The sequence below is a fragment of the Acipenser ruthenus genome, chromosome 6 (assembly GCF_902713425.1).
Source record: "Acipenser ruthenus chromosome 6, fAciRut3.2 maternal haplotype, whole genome shotgun sequence".
Classification (NCBI taxonomy): Eukaryota; Metazoa; Chordata; class Actinopteri; order Acipenseriformes; family Acipenseridae; genus Acipenser; species Acipenser ruthenus.
In genome coordinates this window covers 36,932,381-36,948,674 of record NC_081194.1, presented here as the reverse complement: position 1 = coordinate 36,948,674, position 16,294 = coordinate 36,932,381, and the positions used below count along the sequence as shown (strand labels likewise).

At 41.3% G+C, this 16,294-nt stretch overlaps 1 protein-coding gene across 2 annotated transcripts in view; it reads right to left on the bottom strand.

The window, feature by feature from the left end:
* Nucleotides 1-9,090: 9,090 nt before the first annotated feature.
* The window catches only part of efhc1 (EF-hand domain (C-terminal) containing 1), a 53,788-nt gene continuing 46,584 nt past the window's right edge, over nucleotides 9,091-16,294 (bottom strand). Inside the window, exon 9 of one of the 2 annotated variants that reach the window (XM_034017751.3) lies at nucleotides 9,091-9,487. In XM_034017751.3, coding sequence (XP_033873642.2) covers nucleotides 9,375-9,487 — 113 coding nt within the window. In that variant the 3' untranslated portion in view covers nucleotides 9,091-9,374. The remainder of the gene's footprint in view (nucleotides 9,488-16,294) is intronic. The other variant, XM_034017750.3, reaches the window with a different exon arrangement.

Genomic DNA, 16,294 nt, shown 5'->3' with positions numbered 1-16,294 from the left:
AAGTGTTGAATTTAAATCAAGGGAAGTAATGTTAAAACTTTACAATGCATTAGTAAGACCTCACGTAGGATATTGTGTTCAGTTCTGGTCACCTTGTTACAAAAAGGATATTGCTGCTCTAGAAAGAGTGCAAAGAAGAGCAACCAGAATTACCCCGGGTTTAAAAGGCATGTCGTATGCAGACAGGCTAAAAGAATTGAATCTATTCAGTCTTGAACAAAGAAGACTATGCGGCGATCTGATTCAAACATTCAAAATCCTAAAAGGTATAGACAATGTCGACCCAGGGGACTTCTTTGACCTGAAAAAAGAAACAAGGACCAGGGGTCACAAATGGAGATTAGATAAAGGGGCTTCAGAACAGAAAATAGGAGGCACTTTTTTATACAGAGAATTGTGAGGGTCTGGAACCAACTCCCCAGTAATGTTGTTGATGCTGACACCCTGGGATCCTTCAAGAAGCTGCTTGATGAGATTCTGGGATCATTATTATTAACTTGGCCTACTTAAGGGCTTTTAACACTAGCCATTTCAGCAAGCGCTTTCACATTGCCAGTTTCAACCCGAGATGAAACTGTTTTACCGAGGTGAACTCACCCCTGACAGATAGTTGTACAGGAGTCCTCCTTCGCAAAATAATAAAAAAAAATGAAAGCCATGTCGGGAGCCATGTTGGATATTTACTTCCACCACTGTGTTTTACACAGGTCGAAAATATGCAGTGTGAAATGGTCATGCCCAACCCCGGGGCGAATCTTAACCCGAGAATTGTAGAGCACAGCAAATGTGAATGAATGCATGCAGGGCTGAACTCAGGGGGAGTCACCCCGGGGCCATGTCGACTCAACCCGAGTTTTAGTGGTGTAGTGTGAAAAGCCGTTTAGTAGCCTAGTCAATTAACACAAAATTAGATAATGGTGCCGCATTGACAAGTTATGATACTTACAGGAGGACAGTCAATTCTCATTAATACGAATTTCAAGGGACCAGCAACAAATGTTTCATTATACCACTAATTCGTATTATCATGAGTAGCCTATAAGCCAAATGTATACCGTCAGTTTTTATTTGTTAGTGGTGCAGTGCCAAATTGTGCACAATTACAAAGGTGTGTTTCCTATTCATATACAGATGCTCAGAATGATGTGGAGGGGTTAGCGGCACATGTGTGCAGTCTATTGCTCCCAACACTTTGGGGAAACCAGAAATGCCATAGAAATTTGTTTTCATGGCTTGTAAGTACACCCTGCTTTTAGGTGAAAACAGGTATTTGGGTGTTTGCCTCAAAAATGTATTGAGCACAATTGGCAACGCACGAGAAAAAGCGGACTGGGAAATGCCAGCAACAATTACGACTGTTTAAAAATTGTCGGAAGCTTTAGTATATCTCATTATAATATTTGAGAACCCTCATTTGCACTACCTTCGCCCCCTTTTTGTGATTTTATGCAGGAACAGCCATAATTACATATTCATCTAAGGTTGAACCGCAAAGAAAAACTACTGCCGCAAAGCATTCCCTAAAAAGCTTCTAACATTTCACATATTTAGTACATTTCACCCTAGACTTCCGACTCGTTTGCAACTGGTTTATGACTATAGCGACAGTTGCAACACTTTAGTACATCTACCCCTCAGTTTTCACATAGTATTAGTTACAGAGTTCACCTTTTACGGATGTTGTTTGTAGGCACAATTGCCAGGAATTAATAACTATTTTTGATATAAGTATATCTGAACTAATCTTTTGGATTCATTCAGTATGCAGGGCAGCATGTGAACTATTGACTGTAGCAACTTCTGAGCACCCAGCACAAAGGAGGGGGTAGTGAGCTCTGACCAGTGGACTTTAACTGAACCTGACACAAAGGATCTCTACAGGATCGTAAATAAATCGGAGCATCCGATCAGAATTTATGGAGGAAACAAAAGCTTGAGACAGCCGAAGGAAGTCATAATTAGATAATGTATTCATCTCAGGCAGGGTGAGGCAACCCATTGTCCAACACAATGGAAGACAGTTGTAGGGGTAATGTATAGGTCTTTATGTGAAAGTCATATAAGAACTGTCAACTTTCAGCCAGATCTTTGAATTGGTTTCCGATCTGGTTCCCGAATTAGTTTGAGTCTAACATGACTCCATAGAGAAGGTAGCATTAAGCTTTATACCTCTTGACTTCAAGAAGATTCGGTATCCTGCAATAAATGAATGTCGAAGAAAGCTCCGTGTTCAGGACTCCTGCTGATAGGAAAAAGAGACGTCTGCGAGTCACTTTATCTACGCATCAAAAAGAACCATTCCTGGCTCGGAGACAAGCTTGTTTCCAGTCGTAACCACAGCATAACGAGACTGTGTCTGCCTTCGAGGCAAAGCATTCAAAGAAAAAAGAAAACACACAGGTTGTGTGTGAAACCCCCACTTGGTTTTGAAGATACAGGAACACACGGGGCGTGTGTGAAACCCCCACTTGGATTTTGAAGATTGAGTATAATTTCATTACCAGACCTTTGTGGCACTAGAGTAATTAATTGTAATTACAACACATAGAAATTGATTAAATAGTTAACTTAAATTGCGCTTTTAACGCACGTATGAAAAACCTCAGAGTTTGAACCTTGTTAACGTAACTAAGCTGTTTAACTCATTGTGGCAAAGTGGTAAATGTCCAGAGCCTTAAGGCAAACCTGCAAATAATGACAATGTTGGAAGTGATACAGCGGCGTGTATCACTTCAGTTTGTAATCCCACGGGTTGGACCCGTAACCAAAAGTCCCGTTCCGTCACCACACAAAACACAAAACACAGACACAATTAGACAGTGCGTGATTCTAGTGCTAGTGGTGAAAACAAAGACAGTTCCTGTAGTGGAAAAGGTGCGTGGTGAAGTCCGGGTTTTTGCTGGCCTGCGGCTGCAGCTCCGGATCGGGCTTAGTAATCTTTAGTGAAAACAACACACAAGCTACACAGTGTTAACACACAGACACAAAACACTCACGGTTTATTTCTTTACTACAGGCTCCTTCTCGGTTATGTAATTTTAACCATTTGCAAAGGAACAGATCACTCAAGCCATGCCCCCTATTTATACCCTCGCCCATGACCCCGAGGTTAACGAGCGCACCCGCTCCTCCAGTCCTCGGATGCCACGCCGCTTACCGTCCGGGTCAATGAGCTTGGGTGCCGTGGCTCCGCCCCCTTCCTAAATGACCGACTTCCATCTACCCTACGGAATAAATTGTCATGCCATTTAATTAAGGGTACTCTGTTCCTCATGCACCGTGCCCTCACAGGTTGAGAGGGAGATCTAACACCAAGAATCATTCGATCTCTGTCACACTCATATTGTCATATGAAGTGGTTGTTTGAAAGTATACCTGTGCAATTGTTATTAAACAATTGTAGTCCAGCATTAGCTGTGATATATTATTAGAAGAACTGTAATTGAACAGTTTTGTTTTGCATTTAAATGATACATGCTTGGGTTTAACTAAAGTTATATTGCCTGTGAGCAGTAGATGCAGGGCCACTGTCTGTGTAGTTGAGCTGAGGGAATGGTCAGCAGAGTGACGTCATCACCTGCTAGCAGAGCCGCGCAGCCTGTACTGAGATTGAGACAGAGGAGTTAATGTACTGTGTTAGAATGAGATGTTGAACCTATACTGAATGTTAGGAAAGCAATAGGATTCCACTTGTACTGTAGTTAAATGCATTATTGAGAAACGACATATATAGAAGCATATAGATTCAAGGAATAAGTGTTTACTTGTACTGCATTGGTGTGTATGTAAACTGTTACCTCACAATGAAAGTTTTCCTTTCTGTACCATTAGTATAATTATCTAATCAACTGCTACGATATTTTAACCTACCTTGTTGTGATTGAGGGTGTTTTGTTTGTTCATTGTAATTCCTCTATCTTATACACGCCATTAAATAAAATTATTATGATGAAGTCTTAATTAACGTGAATGAATATTCCGATTATTTAACAGATTACTAAAAGATTGTTTAGTCGGTGATTAAATATGGTAATAGTCATATAGTATTCATTCAAGTTGATTAACGCACATTAATTTGAACTACTGTAATTATTAAAATTCATTAATTGTTTAAATTATTAAACAAACTAACGTAATTAGCCCCTCGTTTTCGGAAAATGTTACTGCAAATACTTACACATTCTTACATTTTGTTTTGGCAATAGCTTGTGTGGGCTTGTGCAAAGTGGCTGCTGTATAGAAACAGGTGCAGAGGTGATGCAGTGCAGGAATAATCACACAAAAGGAAACTGTAATCCGGTTTGGCGAAAGGGGTCTTTATTTTGTATAAATCCCAGTCTGGTGACCGAACAATAATCCTCCAGCAATACACACCAATGTGTAAAGCTCGGCAGGAAATGATAATAATAGTTTGCAAAACCCAATAAATAATAACACGTTATCTGCCCCACAACACTAAACACAATCACCAGTCCGGGTGCGTGCAGTAGTGCTCGAGGTGGGTGGTAACAATAAACGGTGACTGTGGTGTTGTTGTTCCGGGTAGTGCTGGCCCAAGGCGACCAAAACCCACCATGGCAAGGGGAAGAGGAGGATTGCCCAGGGCGGGAACCGGAGGATGAGGAGGCTGAGCATCCACAGCCCAAGGCTCCACTAGCAGGGGAAGAATACCTGCTGGTTTCACCTCCACCACCACCATCCGAAGGAAAGGAGCAGAAGCTGCCTCTGCATTCTCCGAGGCGGACTGGTCCACTCTTCTCAGAGGGGATCTGGGACTGGCTGGCGGAGCCTGAGAGGGATATCGTGGAGGCCCTCCCTGCTGTGATCAACCTCCTGTGGGCGAGAGATGGGGAGCGCTGGGAGGCCTGGGAACAGAAACACCACCCTGCATCCCTCCCAGACATCGCAGCCATGGTGCTCAACTACCTGGCTGCAGATATGGGAGGGACCCCGCTTCTGTGTCCCGCGCCAGAGGGATAGGAGCCCTCACCACTGTTTCCAGCACCAGAAGGAGAGGAGCCATTGCTGCCGTCTCCAACGCCAGAGGGAGAGGAGCCATTGCTGCCATCTCCAGCACCAGAGGGAGAAGAGCCCTCGCCATTGTTTCCAGCGCCAGAGGGAGAGGAGCCATTGCTGCCGTCTTCAGCACCAGAGGGAGAGGTCCCACCGCTGACATCTCCAACGCCACAGGGTGAGGAGCCCTCGCTACTGTCTCCAGCACCAGGAGCAGAGGAGCAGGAGCTGCCTCTGTCTCCACCACCACCAGGGGCAGAGCAGCAGGAGCTGCCTCTGTCTCCACCACCTCCACCAGCAGAGGGTGAATACCTGCTGGTTCCGCCTCAACCGCCCTGGGAGGGCTGCTTGCCCCTCCCACCTCCACCAGCAGAGGGTGAATACCTACTGGTTCCGCCTCAACCGCTGTGGGAGAACAGCTTGCCGCTCCCAGCTCCACCAGCAGAGGATGAATGCCTGCTGGTTCCGCCTCAGCTGCCGTGGGAGGACAGCTTGCCCCTCCCATCTCCACCAGCAGAGGGTGAATACCTGCTGGTTCCACCTCCACCGTCATGGGAAGGAATGCTCCTGCCCTGCCTCGTACCGCCCAAGCATACCTGCCCCGCATCGCCCAAGGATGCCTGCCTCGCATCGCCCAAGGATGTCTGTTGCTCCGCATCGCCTGGGGCTGCCTGTTGCTCCGCATTGCCTGGAGAGCCACCAGTTACAGGGTATGATGGAGAAGTGGAGCTCCCGCTGCTGCCTCCATGGCCAGGGGCTCCCCTCCCGAGTTCGCCTCCCGAGGGTCCGCTGCTGCTGCCGTCGCCTCCCGAGGGTCCGCTGCTGCTGCCATCGCCTCCCGAGGGTCCGCTGCTGCTGCCGTTGCCTCCCGAGGGTCCTGCTTTGCCTGGGGTCGCTACCAATCCTGCCATGCGGCAGAAAATACTGTGGCTGGAGCCCCACTGAGGGGAGCTGCCGGCCATGAAGAAGGGGAGGGAGGTCAGGAGACCAGCTCCCCCCGCAGCAATTTCGCTGCAGGAGAACGGGTGGCCAGAGCCCCATGGAGGGGAGCTGCCGGCCATGAAGAAGGGGGGGGAGGTCAGGAGACCAGCTCCCCCCGCAGCAATTTTGCTGCAGGAGAACGGGTGGCCGGAGCCCCATGGAGGGGAGCTGCCGGCCATGAAGAAGGGGGGGCAGGTCTGGAGACCACCCCCAAAATTTTCTTCGCCAGAGGAGCCGGCCTGTGCGTGGTCCACCAGGACGCTACAGCTGTTTGGGTGGGAGGAGGACATCCTGCCGTGGCTGCCCCCGGAGACACCTTGCTTCCCCTGTTCCAGAGTCGGGACTTTGGGGACTAAGGGGGGAGGTGGCCGAAAAGACCATGTGTACTGCGTTAGAAGCCCTTTTCTTTAACCACTGGACCACACAGCCTCCTTCAAACTATACTTGTTAGTTTTGGTTTGTTTGGCCAACACGCCTTTTTGTTTTGTGGTGTTTGTTTAAATCTTTTTGTTTGTTTTGGTTTATTTATTTAATAAAAATGCTGAGCGCCGTTGCGTTCAGCTTCACCCGCCCATTCATTGTTTCTGTTTCTTCCTGGTCTGTGATGTCACCTCACACGCCACTCAACAACAGCACTCGGTCACAAATCCTTACATCAAAAGATTCACATCCTACATGGTCTGTGCATCTAATTTCAAATGCTATCTTGTCCTTGATGGGAGGAAAGAGAGAGATAGCTTCCTGGAGTTCTTTGAAGTTTCCACCATGAGAGACACCATGATTAACAAGAAACATTACTTCATTCTATACTAAATCTAACATTTTTCTAGAGTCTAATCAATTTACTTATTTCTAAATAAATGTATTCCTATAAATTGGTTTTAGCACCCTTAACAATATTGATTTCTGTCTCTCTCTTGGCCTTTCTAACTTCCTTTTTGACTTGTGTTTGCCATTCCAAGTAATCTTTCTGTGTACCTTTTAAATGCTCTGTAAAGTGCTTTTTTCGCTGATACTTTTTAAAACTGATCTATTAAACAAATTTTGGCCATTTTGTTTAAGATTTAAATTTGTCTACTTTTGGGATGTAATTGTTTTGCGCCTCTAGTACTACATTTTTAAAAAACAGCCATCCTTTTTCTGTGGATGTTTTCTCTATTTTACTCCAATCTACTTCTCTTAGTCTCTGTTGCATACCTTCTAGTTTGCTTTTCTAAATTTGTAAACCTGAGCTTTAGTCATTACTTTTGGGTTTTAAAAAACACTTCAAATGAGACCATGTTGTGGTCTGAGTTTGCCAATTGCTCTCTGACCTCTGTTTTAGTTATTCTGTCTTCATTATTTGAAAAGACTAAATCAAGGCATGCCTCCCCTCTAGTCGGTGCCTTGACAAATTGTGTTAGGAAGCAGTCATTTGTCATTTCCACCATTTCAGTTTCGTCCGTCGTGCCCCCCATCGGGTTTTCCCATTTTATACGGGGAAGTTGAAATCCCCCATTAGTATGGCTTCTCCTTTTCTACACACATTTCTAATCTCATTGTATAACAGATTATTTTGCTTGGCGTCTGAATTTGGCGGTCTATAGCATGCTCCTATTATTATGCCCTTTGAATTTTTGTCCATTATTTTTACCCATATTGATTCTACATTGTTTTCTTTGTCCAGATTTAACACCTAGGCTTCAAGTCTATTTCTTATGTATAGCGCTACCCCTCCGCCTCTTCTGTCCTGCCTGTCTTTCCTATAGTGTGTACCCACTGCTATTATATTCTTCTCCATCACTCTCAGATAACCAAGTTTCTGTAACACCTATCACATCGTAGTTACTTGTTAGTGCAGTAGCTTCGAGTTCTAACATTTTGTTTCTGAGACTTCTAGCATTAAGATAAATACATTTCATAGTTGTCTTACCTGAGTTGTTGCCTTTGTTTTGATGTGGTCTCCCTTCTGTTTTTTTTGTTTTCTCCCCACTTCCTTTCTCCATTGAGACAAGTGCACTGTGAGCAACAAACCTTAGCTAGGAAGACCTGGTCACAAAGTGTATCAATGCCTTCTTCCAGCCATTATTCCTAAACTTGTGAAGCAGAAGATGTTTCCACTCTTGTGGTCCCTTTTCCCATTTCCAATATTTAAGAACTAATGTCTTTAGTATTATAGATGAATAGCTAAATATATCCCTCTTTCTTTCTTGCTGCAGTGATGGCCTATGGCACAGCCATCTGTCCATTCTACAGGTTCACTCTGAGTGACGGCACTGTGCTCAGTGCTCAGAGTTGCTGCACATTTTACTGCCCCCCCCTCCCCAGACAATCAGCCTTTCATCATGGGCATCCACACTACTGACAGGTAACGTGTTGTGTCAGACATTGTGGGGTTTAGTGCTTATACATATAACAGTGCTTAGGAACGCACCTCTTCTCGAAGCTCAAATAGACTCTGCAGCATCTTCCCGTATTTCAGTGTGTATTAATAACTTGATGATCTGCTCCTAATTAACAATACAAAGCCTAAAGGCAACGTGCATTTAAAGCACCAATCTCAATATAGTTCACAACCTTAACTGCTGCATTTAAAACATGATTAAGTTCATCACACATTTTCTTACAGGCCAGAGTGGAATTACTTTAAACTTTTCTGCAGCACTGGTGCCCAGAATTACACTGCACATGTTGATTCCCGTTGGTAATTAGTTCCTCAATTGTGTGCATTTTTTGTTTTCTGCAATATGCATTGCAACCAGGAAGAACACATTCATTGCCTTCTCTGAGTCAGTGACCGATTTTTTAAGAACATCTTGCTGTTTAGTAAATTGATCAGCTTTCCTGGATGCCGTGTCTCAAGAGCCGCTTCAATCTGGATGGCTTAAGGCTTTTGTGAGCCAATACTACACAATAAATGACACACAGAGTATGTGGATCATCCTTGTTTCCAATGTAAGAAAAAACAAAGTTAATATAAGAAGGTAGGGAATTGCGAGATTTTTTTGTTTTACATCCATCTTAACAACTGTTTTCAAAATCACAAGTAACCGCAAATAAAATGCCCTCTTATGCTTTATTTTCTGGTTCATTTTTAAAGCAGAAGACTGGTAATAAAAAAAATACATTGTTTACATAATTACTGCTAACGTTGTATAGTGAAGTTGTATAGTGAAACAAAATCTTAACAGTATGCACTGAACGTCGTATTTTCTAGATTTCTTGGCGACCCATAAGAAACCTTGCCTTGACCCATATTTGGGTCACGACCCCCACTTTGGGAAACGTTGCTCCAGTACATAGGTACTTTAAAACACACAAGTACTGCTTTTTTATTATTATTATTATTTATTATTTTAGATTCAAACATAAATTTAGCATGCAAATATCATCCATCTTGGTCAAGGGTGTAAGGAAAGGTTCACATTGTGAGGTGGCAGAGGGTCCTCCTTATCTTCATGGGGACTGGTACAGAGGCTACGGTGCTGCTCCCTCCTCAAGTGGCTGAGCTGATCTGTAAAGAGACAGAAAGGTAAGAAACGGGTAATAATCCCTGTCCAGGAGGACAGTTTACTCCTGAGCAGGGTTCTCACCAGGAATTTTTCACAATGTGGTGGTGGGAGGAGCTGGGGGTGGAGTGGCGAAAGAAACGGCGATCCTCACAACCCCCTACAGGAGAGGCAGAACAAGTCATGCACATGCTTACGCTTTGTGGAAGTAGTTGTCAGCATATACAGTGCCTTGCAAAAGTATTCAGACCCCTGACCAATTCTCTCATATTACTGAATTACAAATGGTACATTGAAATTTCGTTCTTTTTGATATTCTATTTTAAAACACTGAAACTCAAAATCAGTTATTGTAAGGTGACATTGGTTTTATGTTGGGAAATATTTTTAAGAAAAATTAAAAACTGAAATATATTTTGGAGAGAGAAACAAAGTGGATTCGAAAGAGGAATGATTTAATAAAATAATAAACACATTTATTATTTTAAAAAGGATTCGTCTCACTGTGATTTATTGAGTTTTGTCAGAATTGGTGCAATATTACTGTCAGTAATCACAGGTGAAAGAACATGGTAAAAAAAAAAAAAAGTTTTTAAACACAGTAGTGGCTGTACAATCCTACTAATATTATTAATCACATTTGTACAATCCTGTGTAACTAGAGCTGCGGTTGGTCAGGGAGGCATTAATTGAGAGGAACGGTAGTTCCTCGTACAAGTTAGAAAAACTTGGCGGAACTGCCGAGACTCTCTATACAGCACCAAGAGTTTTGCTGTTGGAATGCTTTCAATTTTGAAGCTTACATCCGTACTTGACGAGTTTGCACAGCAGGATCTTGACAAAATCTCCAGCTTCCGGTTTTAAAATCAGCAGTTATCCGATTACATTGAGAAAAATGGCCTGACTTGATTTCACATGTTGGTCTACATCAAAATAAACCAGGGAACGCAAGCACTTTGATATCCATACCAGTTACACTAAGCTATTTATTTATGTTTTGAAACAGCACATCGCACAAAAAAATAAATAAACCCCGAGGTTCGAACTAGCAACATGAGTTTTAAGCTGCGATATAGACACAGTTTTACCCGCTGCGCCACTGGGTAACTGTTCAAATATGCTTAATTTTTAAACTTACATAAATTAATAAATGGAAAGCCAGGAAAATACGTGTCGATATTTGTATAGTATGGAGGATATTGCCAAAATTAGAAATACATAAATGAAGGAATGAATGTCTGAATAAATAAATAAATATCGAAATAAATAAATACACAGACATTTATTTCGATATTTATTTATTTATGTAGATATTTATTTATTTATTATTCATTTGTGTATTTATTTCACAATTTCCACTTCGCTTTTTACATTTCGATGTGACGCTCGCTATTTCTTTTTCTATGTGGTCTCCGTATTTCTTTTTCACTGTGCTACAACTGCCTTTGTCATTCACAGCCAGTGGGCGGTATCAACGACCCCATCGGCTGGCAGAGATTGTTCCAACTATAGATACAGTTCCACCTCCTCCTCCGACAATGCAACACAATTGATGTCGATCTGACAAGGTTAGGGCACTTCACTATGTACTGGAGGGTCATAGGTTTACCTATTGCTCCAGAAAAAATACATTTTACATAGTAATTGTATGTAAAAAAAAAAAAATGACACAATTACCCTGGATATTGTCTGCTAAGAAATATATTAATTATCTTCAGGCCTGGTTAGTGTTTGGTTTTAAATACCAGCCCTGTTATCAACGTGTATGAACATTTTAAAAGTGTTACAACTCAAACAGGTCTAAGAGTATATCAAAAATAAAGGCCATAAGGTGTTTAATTCCTAAACACACTTAGAATCATAAATTCAGTAACGTGTTTGAAAAGTGTGACAAATAGCGTCCGTGTTTTAAAGTTAAACACCCGGTTTATAGGCTATGTCTTAGTGATAATATATATTTCAATTCATCATAAAGCCCCAAAGGAATCAAATAGCATTTGGCTCTGAGAAACATATTCTTGAAAACACCTATCATGCCTGCTGCCATGTTTTGTTAGATTTGTTATGAAAACAACATTGTTTCTCACACCACATTGTGGGAAAGTTTGCAAGAAAGTGGACACTTCTATGACTTCTTCACTGCAAGCTGCATATTACACATTTCTTCGTTGGATTGATGAAGTAAATGTATGAATGGTATGGGCACTGGAGATTCAGTGAAAAACTTCAGAGATTTTCTGCATTCTACCAATTGAATATCGACCAGCAACATACCGTACGGAAAGTCACTATTTACTGTGTTTCATTTTATTGTGCTATTGCTAGGTTATGAAGACACAACTACGACATTTGCTACAAAGTGAAACAATTAGTAAACACATACAAAAGGAAAAACATTTTAAGACTCCAATGCCAAAAACAATACTAGGTCACACGACTAGTGAAAAACTTAAAAGGCAGGAGTCATGCTTCAAAACTCATGACAGCAACACATCTTGTTGACCTTTCCATCAAGGTCTCTCTGAAAATGCAGAACAACCTATGTCTGTTTACTGCACTACAAAGCAGCACATGTGTCTTTCTTAAACTAATTCTCACACAGGACAATGTCTCCCAACAAGCAGAAATGATATGTGGCCCAAGTCAACACACACCTCACACTGAGGCCTACTTTTGGGAAGCCACATATAATAGCACTTTTCTATCATGCAATCCCATTGATGAAAAAGGCCAATGTCATAGAAATGACAAATGGGCAACCATTCCTGGTAGCAAATGTAAGCAATGCAACACTTCTCCAATCATGAAACATCAACTTATTCAATCAGCAAGAACAATGGTTGCAGTCCAACTTATGCTTTGGGAAACCAAACCAGAAGGGACCGTTACAAAGTGACACAATGCTAAGTTTACTGCTGTGGAAAAGAGCAAAATTACTGTGAAAAGGAATGACCAATTCTCTTCCATTATCATACACCAGGGACAGAATGTTGATTCAGTTAGTGCTACTGGAAAATGGGTGTATACAAATGACACACTCATTGAAGTCAAACCATGGCCAAATAATGCAAGGGACATGTATATGGCCTTTTATGAAGAGATCTAATGCTTTACAAATTACTTCTATTGGGCTAAGTTCATAACTCCAGTATATCAAGGAGAATACTGTTTTGTTTCAAGCATTATAATCTCTTGGTATACTGCCCTTTAGCACTGACATTCATATGTACATTTTGAACCATTCATAACATTTCACTTTTGTACCTGCGTAAAAATCAAGTTACCAAAATATACATATTGTTTTTACCACTGATGGATGTACATTTGCAACTAAAATAATAACATCCAGGGCCGCCCAAACTATGGGGTACCAATACAAATTAATTTTGAATAAAGCACATTAAAAAAAAAAAAAAAAAGTTTCTGGTTTGGATATAACACAAAAATGCTATTTGCTTGCTTCCGCTTTGAAAGTGGACGACAAAAAAAAAATTAGTGTTTTTTTGTGAATTAGTGAGGTTTGTGACGAGTGAATCTTAACATAGCACACGTGTTTACAATAGCAGACGCAGTCAATGAGTTTTAACAGGGCGTACCTGAGCTTTTATTTTGGCAGGTAAACAATATATACACAAAATAAACAGTACACAAAACAAAACCTAGTTCCGTTTTGGAATGCAATGCTCTCTTTTTTCTTAATTTATTTATTTTCTCACTCTCATAAACTTCTCGTAGCTTTTTGTTTTCTTATAACCACCAAGCCTCTCAATAGAATTTCTCTGACTGCTAATGTCACGTGTTGTCAGAGTGTGCAAGATCGCACTGCGCATATGTGCATTGTGAGCGAGAGTACGATAGTTTCAAAATGGACAGTGGTTGGTCAAAAAAAAGAAAGTGGAGTACAGTAAAGAGGCCATTTCAAGACAAATGGGGTGAGAGCTATTTTTTTTACTGAAGTTAAAGAAAGAGCTGTTTGTTTAATATGCCAAGAAGGCGTTGCTGTAATGAAGGAGTATAATATTAGACGACATTACGAAACAAAACATGCATCGTCATACTGCAAATATACAGGCCTCGCACGAAATGAGACAGCAAGTGAACTGAAAAAGAAGTTGCGTGTCCAACAAGATGTGCTTACAAGGGGATCACAAGTACAGGAAAATGTCACCCGTGTGGCATTGCCGAGTTAATATGCAAGAGCGGTAAACTGCTTGCCACGGGCGAATTTGTGAAAGAATGCCTAACATTGGCTGCCAAAAATATATGCCCAGCAAAGAAAGATCTCTTCTCAAACATCAGCCTATCAGAAACACTGTCACTCGGTGCATTGAAGACATGTCCCATGACATTTCATAACAGGTGTGTAGAAAAGCTAAAGATTTTTCAGAGTTCTCTCTTGCTCTTGACGAGAGCACTGATATATCCGGTACTGCGCAGCTTTTGATTTTCTTAAGGGGCATTAATGAAAAATTTAAAGTGACACAAGAATTGGCTGGGATGCAGAGCCTTCGTGGGCATACAAAGGGAGTTGATTTGTTTGAATGCGTGGCACGGGTAATTGATGAGTATGGACTGGCATGGGAAAAGATGGCTGGAATTACCACTGATGGGGCACCGGCAATGGTTGGCAGCAGGAGTGGACTTGCCACTTTAGTCAGTCAAAAAGTGGAAGAAAGCGGTGGTAAAGTTGTCAGATATCACTGCATTTTGCACCAGGAGCAGCTATGTGCAAAATCAATGGGATTAAAGGAGGTGATGCAAGCAGTCATTAAAATGGTGAATTTTCAAAAGCACTGAATCACCGGCAGTTCTGAGCGATGTTGGAGGAAGTGGATGCGGAATATGGAGATGGGCTTTGTCACCAGGAAATTCGGTGGTTAAGTCGTGGCAAAGTGCTCAAGTGATTTTTTGACCTCCGAGTAGAAATAAAACATTTCATAGAAGAGAAGGGGGGTGATGTTCAGCTATTTTTGGACGAAAAATGGCTTTGGGATCTCGCTTTCTTGGTCGACATCACCAGTCTCCTTAATACATTGAATTTACAGTTGCAGGGAAAAGAGCATCTGTGTATCAACTGTATGACAACATTAAGGCCTTTGAACAGAAACTGCAGCTTCCTGAACGTCAACTAAAAGCTGGCAATCTCGTTCACTTTTCAAGCCTTAAAGAAGTGCATACTGGTACAAACAGCGCTGCAAGTGAAAAAAATGCAGAGTATGCAGTATTCGTCAGAGACCTGTTGGAGGAATTTCAAAGCCGTTTTTCAGATTTTAGTGCAAGTGAAAATGATTTTTCATTATTTTCCCATCCATTTTGTTCCAAAGTGGACGATGTGCCAGAAGAACTTCAAATGCAGCTCATTGATTTGCAGTGTGACTCGGTTTTAAAAGAAAAATACAGCACTGTTCCACTCCAATACTTCAACAAATATGTTGATTCAGACAAATACCCAGCCATAAGAAAGCACACTCAGAGGATGTTCTCTCTTTTTGGAAGTACCTAAATATGCGTACAAACGTTTAGTTTGATGAAACTGAACAAGTCTCGACTCAGAGGAAGCCTTAACGATTCACACTTGCAGGATGTGTTGCACTTGTCCACAAACCAACTGAGTCCAGACGTGGAGAAAATCATGAGGTCGAAGGAACAGTTTCATACATCTCACTGACAGGTATGTATCACTATTAAAATTAAATACTTATTCTTATAGTTATAACAATACTGCTACTTATATTAAAATACTGATGCTGATCGTGTTTTTCTTAATACCGGTATATGTAGTTTACATAGTAAAATAAAAACTTCATAAGAAATTATATAGTTGCTGTAATAGGATGAAGGTGGATAGATCCCTAGAAAAGTTGTGACGTGATCATTGTACATTACATGAGTGAAACGTAACCTCAGTTAACAATGAGACTTTCATTAAAAAAAAAAAAAAACTACCATGTTACACAGCTTGGTTCTCTCTAAACTGGTTGGATTTATTATTAATTTTAAAACTTTTTTTTTTTTTTTTTGATTAGCATTGGGAAGTGTCAGACGTGCTTTGTGCAATGTTACAACGATTGGTTTCAAGCATGTTAAGTGTTTTAGAATGCCCTATGAAAAGTTTGGAGATAAGAGGAGTGACAGTGAGTAATGGAGTGTGAATAATTGTCTATTTTACTTTGTTAACGGGCTCCCCAGGATTAAAAAAGCTGGAGCAGCAAAGAAAGCAGCAACGTCAGTACGAGCTGGGACAGAGGCCCAGCATCACAGCACTAACTGCAGCCACTAGGAATACGACTAAAAAACATTGGGGATTATATGTATATGTGTTATTTGTATCTTTATTATTTAAGTATCTTGCAGAGTTTATATTGATGCAAAAGCTTAATGGAGTAAATATATAACCTTACACCTGCAAAAGACAGTAGTAGTAATCCAATGTTATTGGTCTGAGCAAGTTCGAAAAGTGTTTGGCCCTCCGGCTTCAGTCTAACCTGTTAAATGTCCCACAAGGTATTAAAGTTTGGGCACCCTTGATAACATCTTTACTCTAAGAACACTGTCAAAAAGTCCCTTATATACCACTATCTTACTTTCAAATCTTTTCTCATTACTGTTATTTTACTTGACTTATTACTCTCGTGGCTTGCCTGCCTGTCTGTCTGTCTACCATACACATTCTCAAATATCTTTCCCTCGCTTTATTCATTATTTGTTTGTAAAAAAAAGTAGGGATATCTATAACAAAAACATTGTCAATATTAAAAAACAAGTTAGAAAAACGCAACAGCAGTTTAAAGGGGTGATATCAAACACAAAAG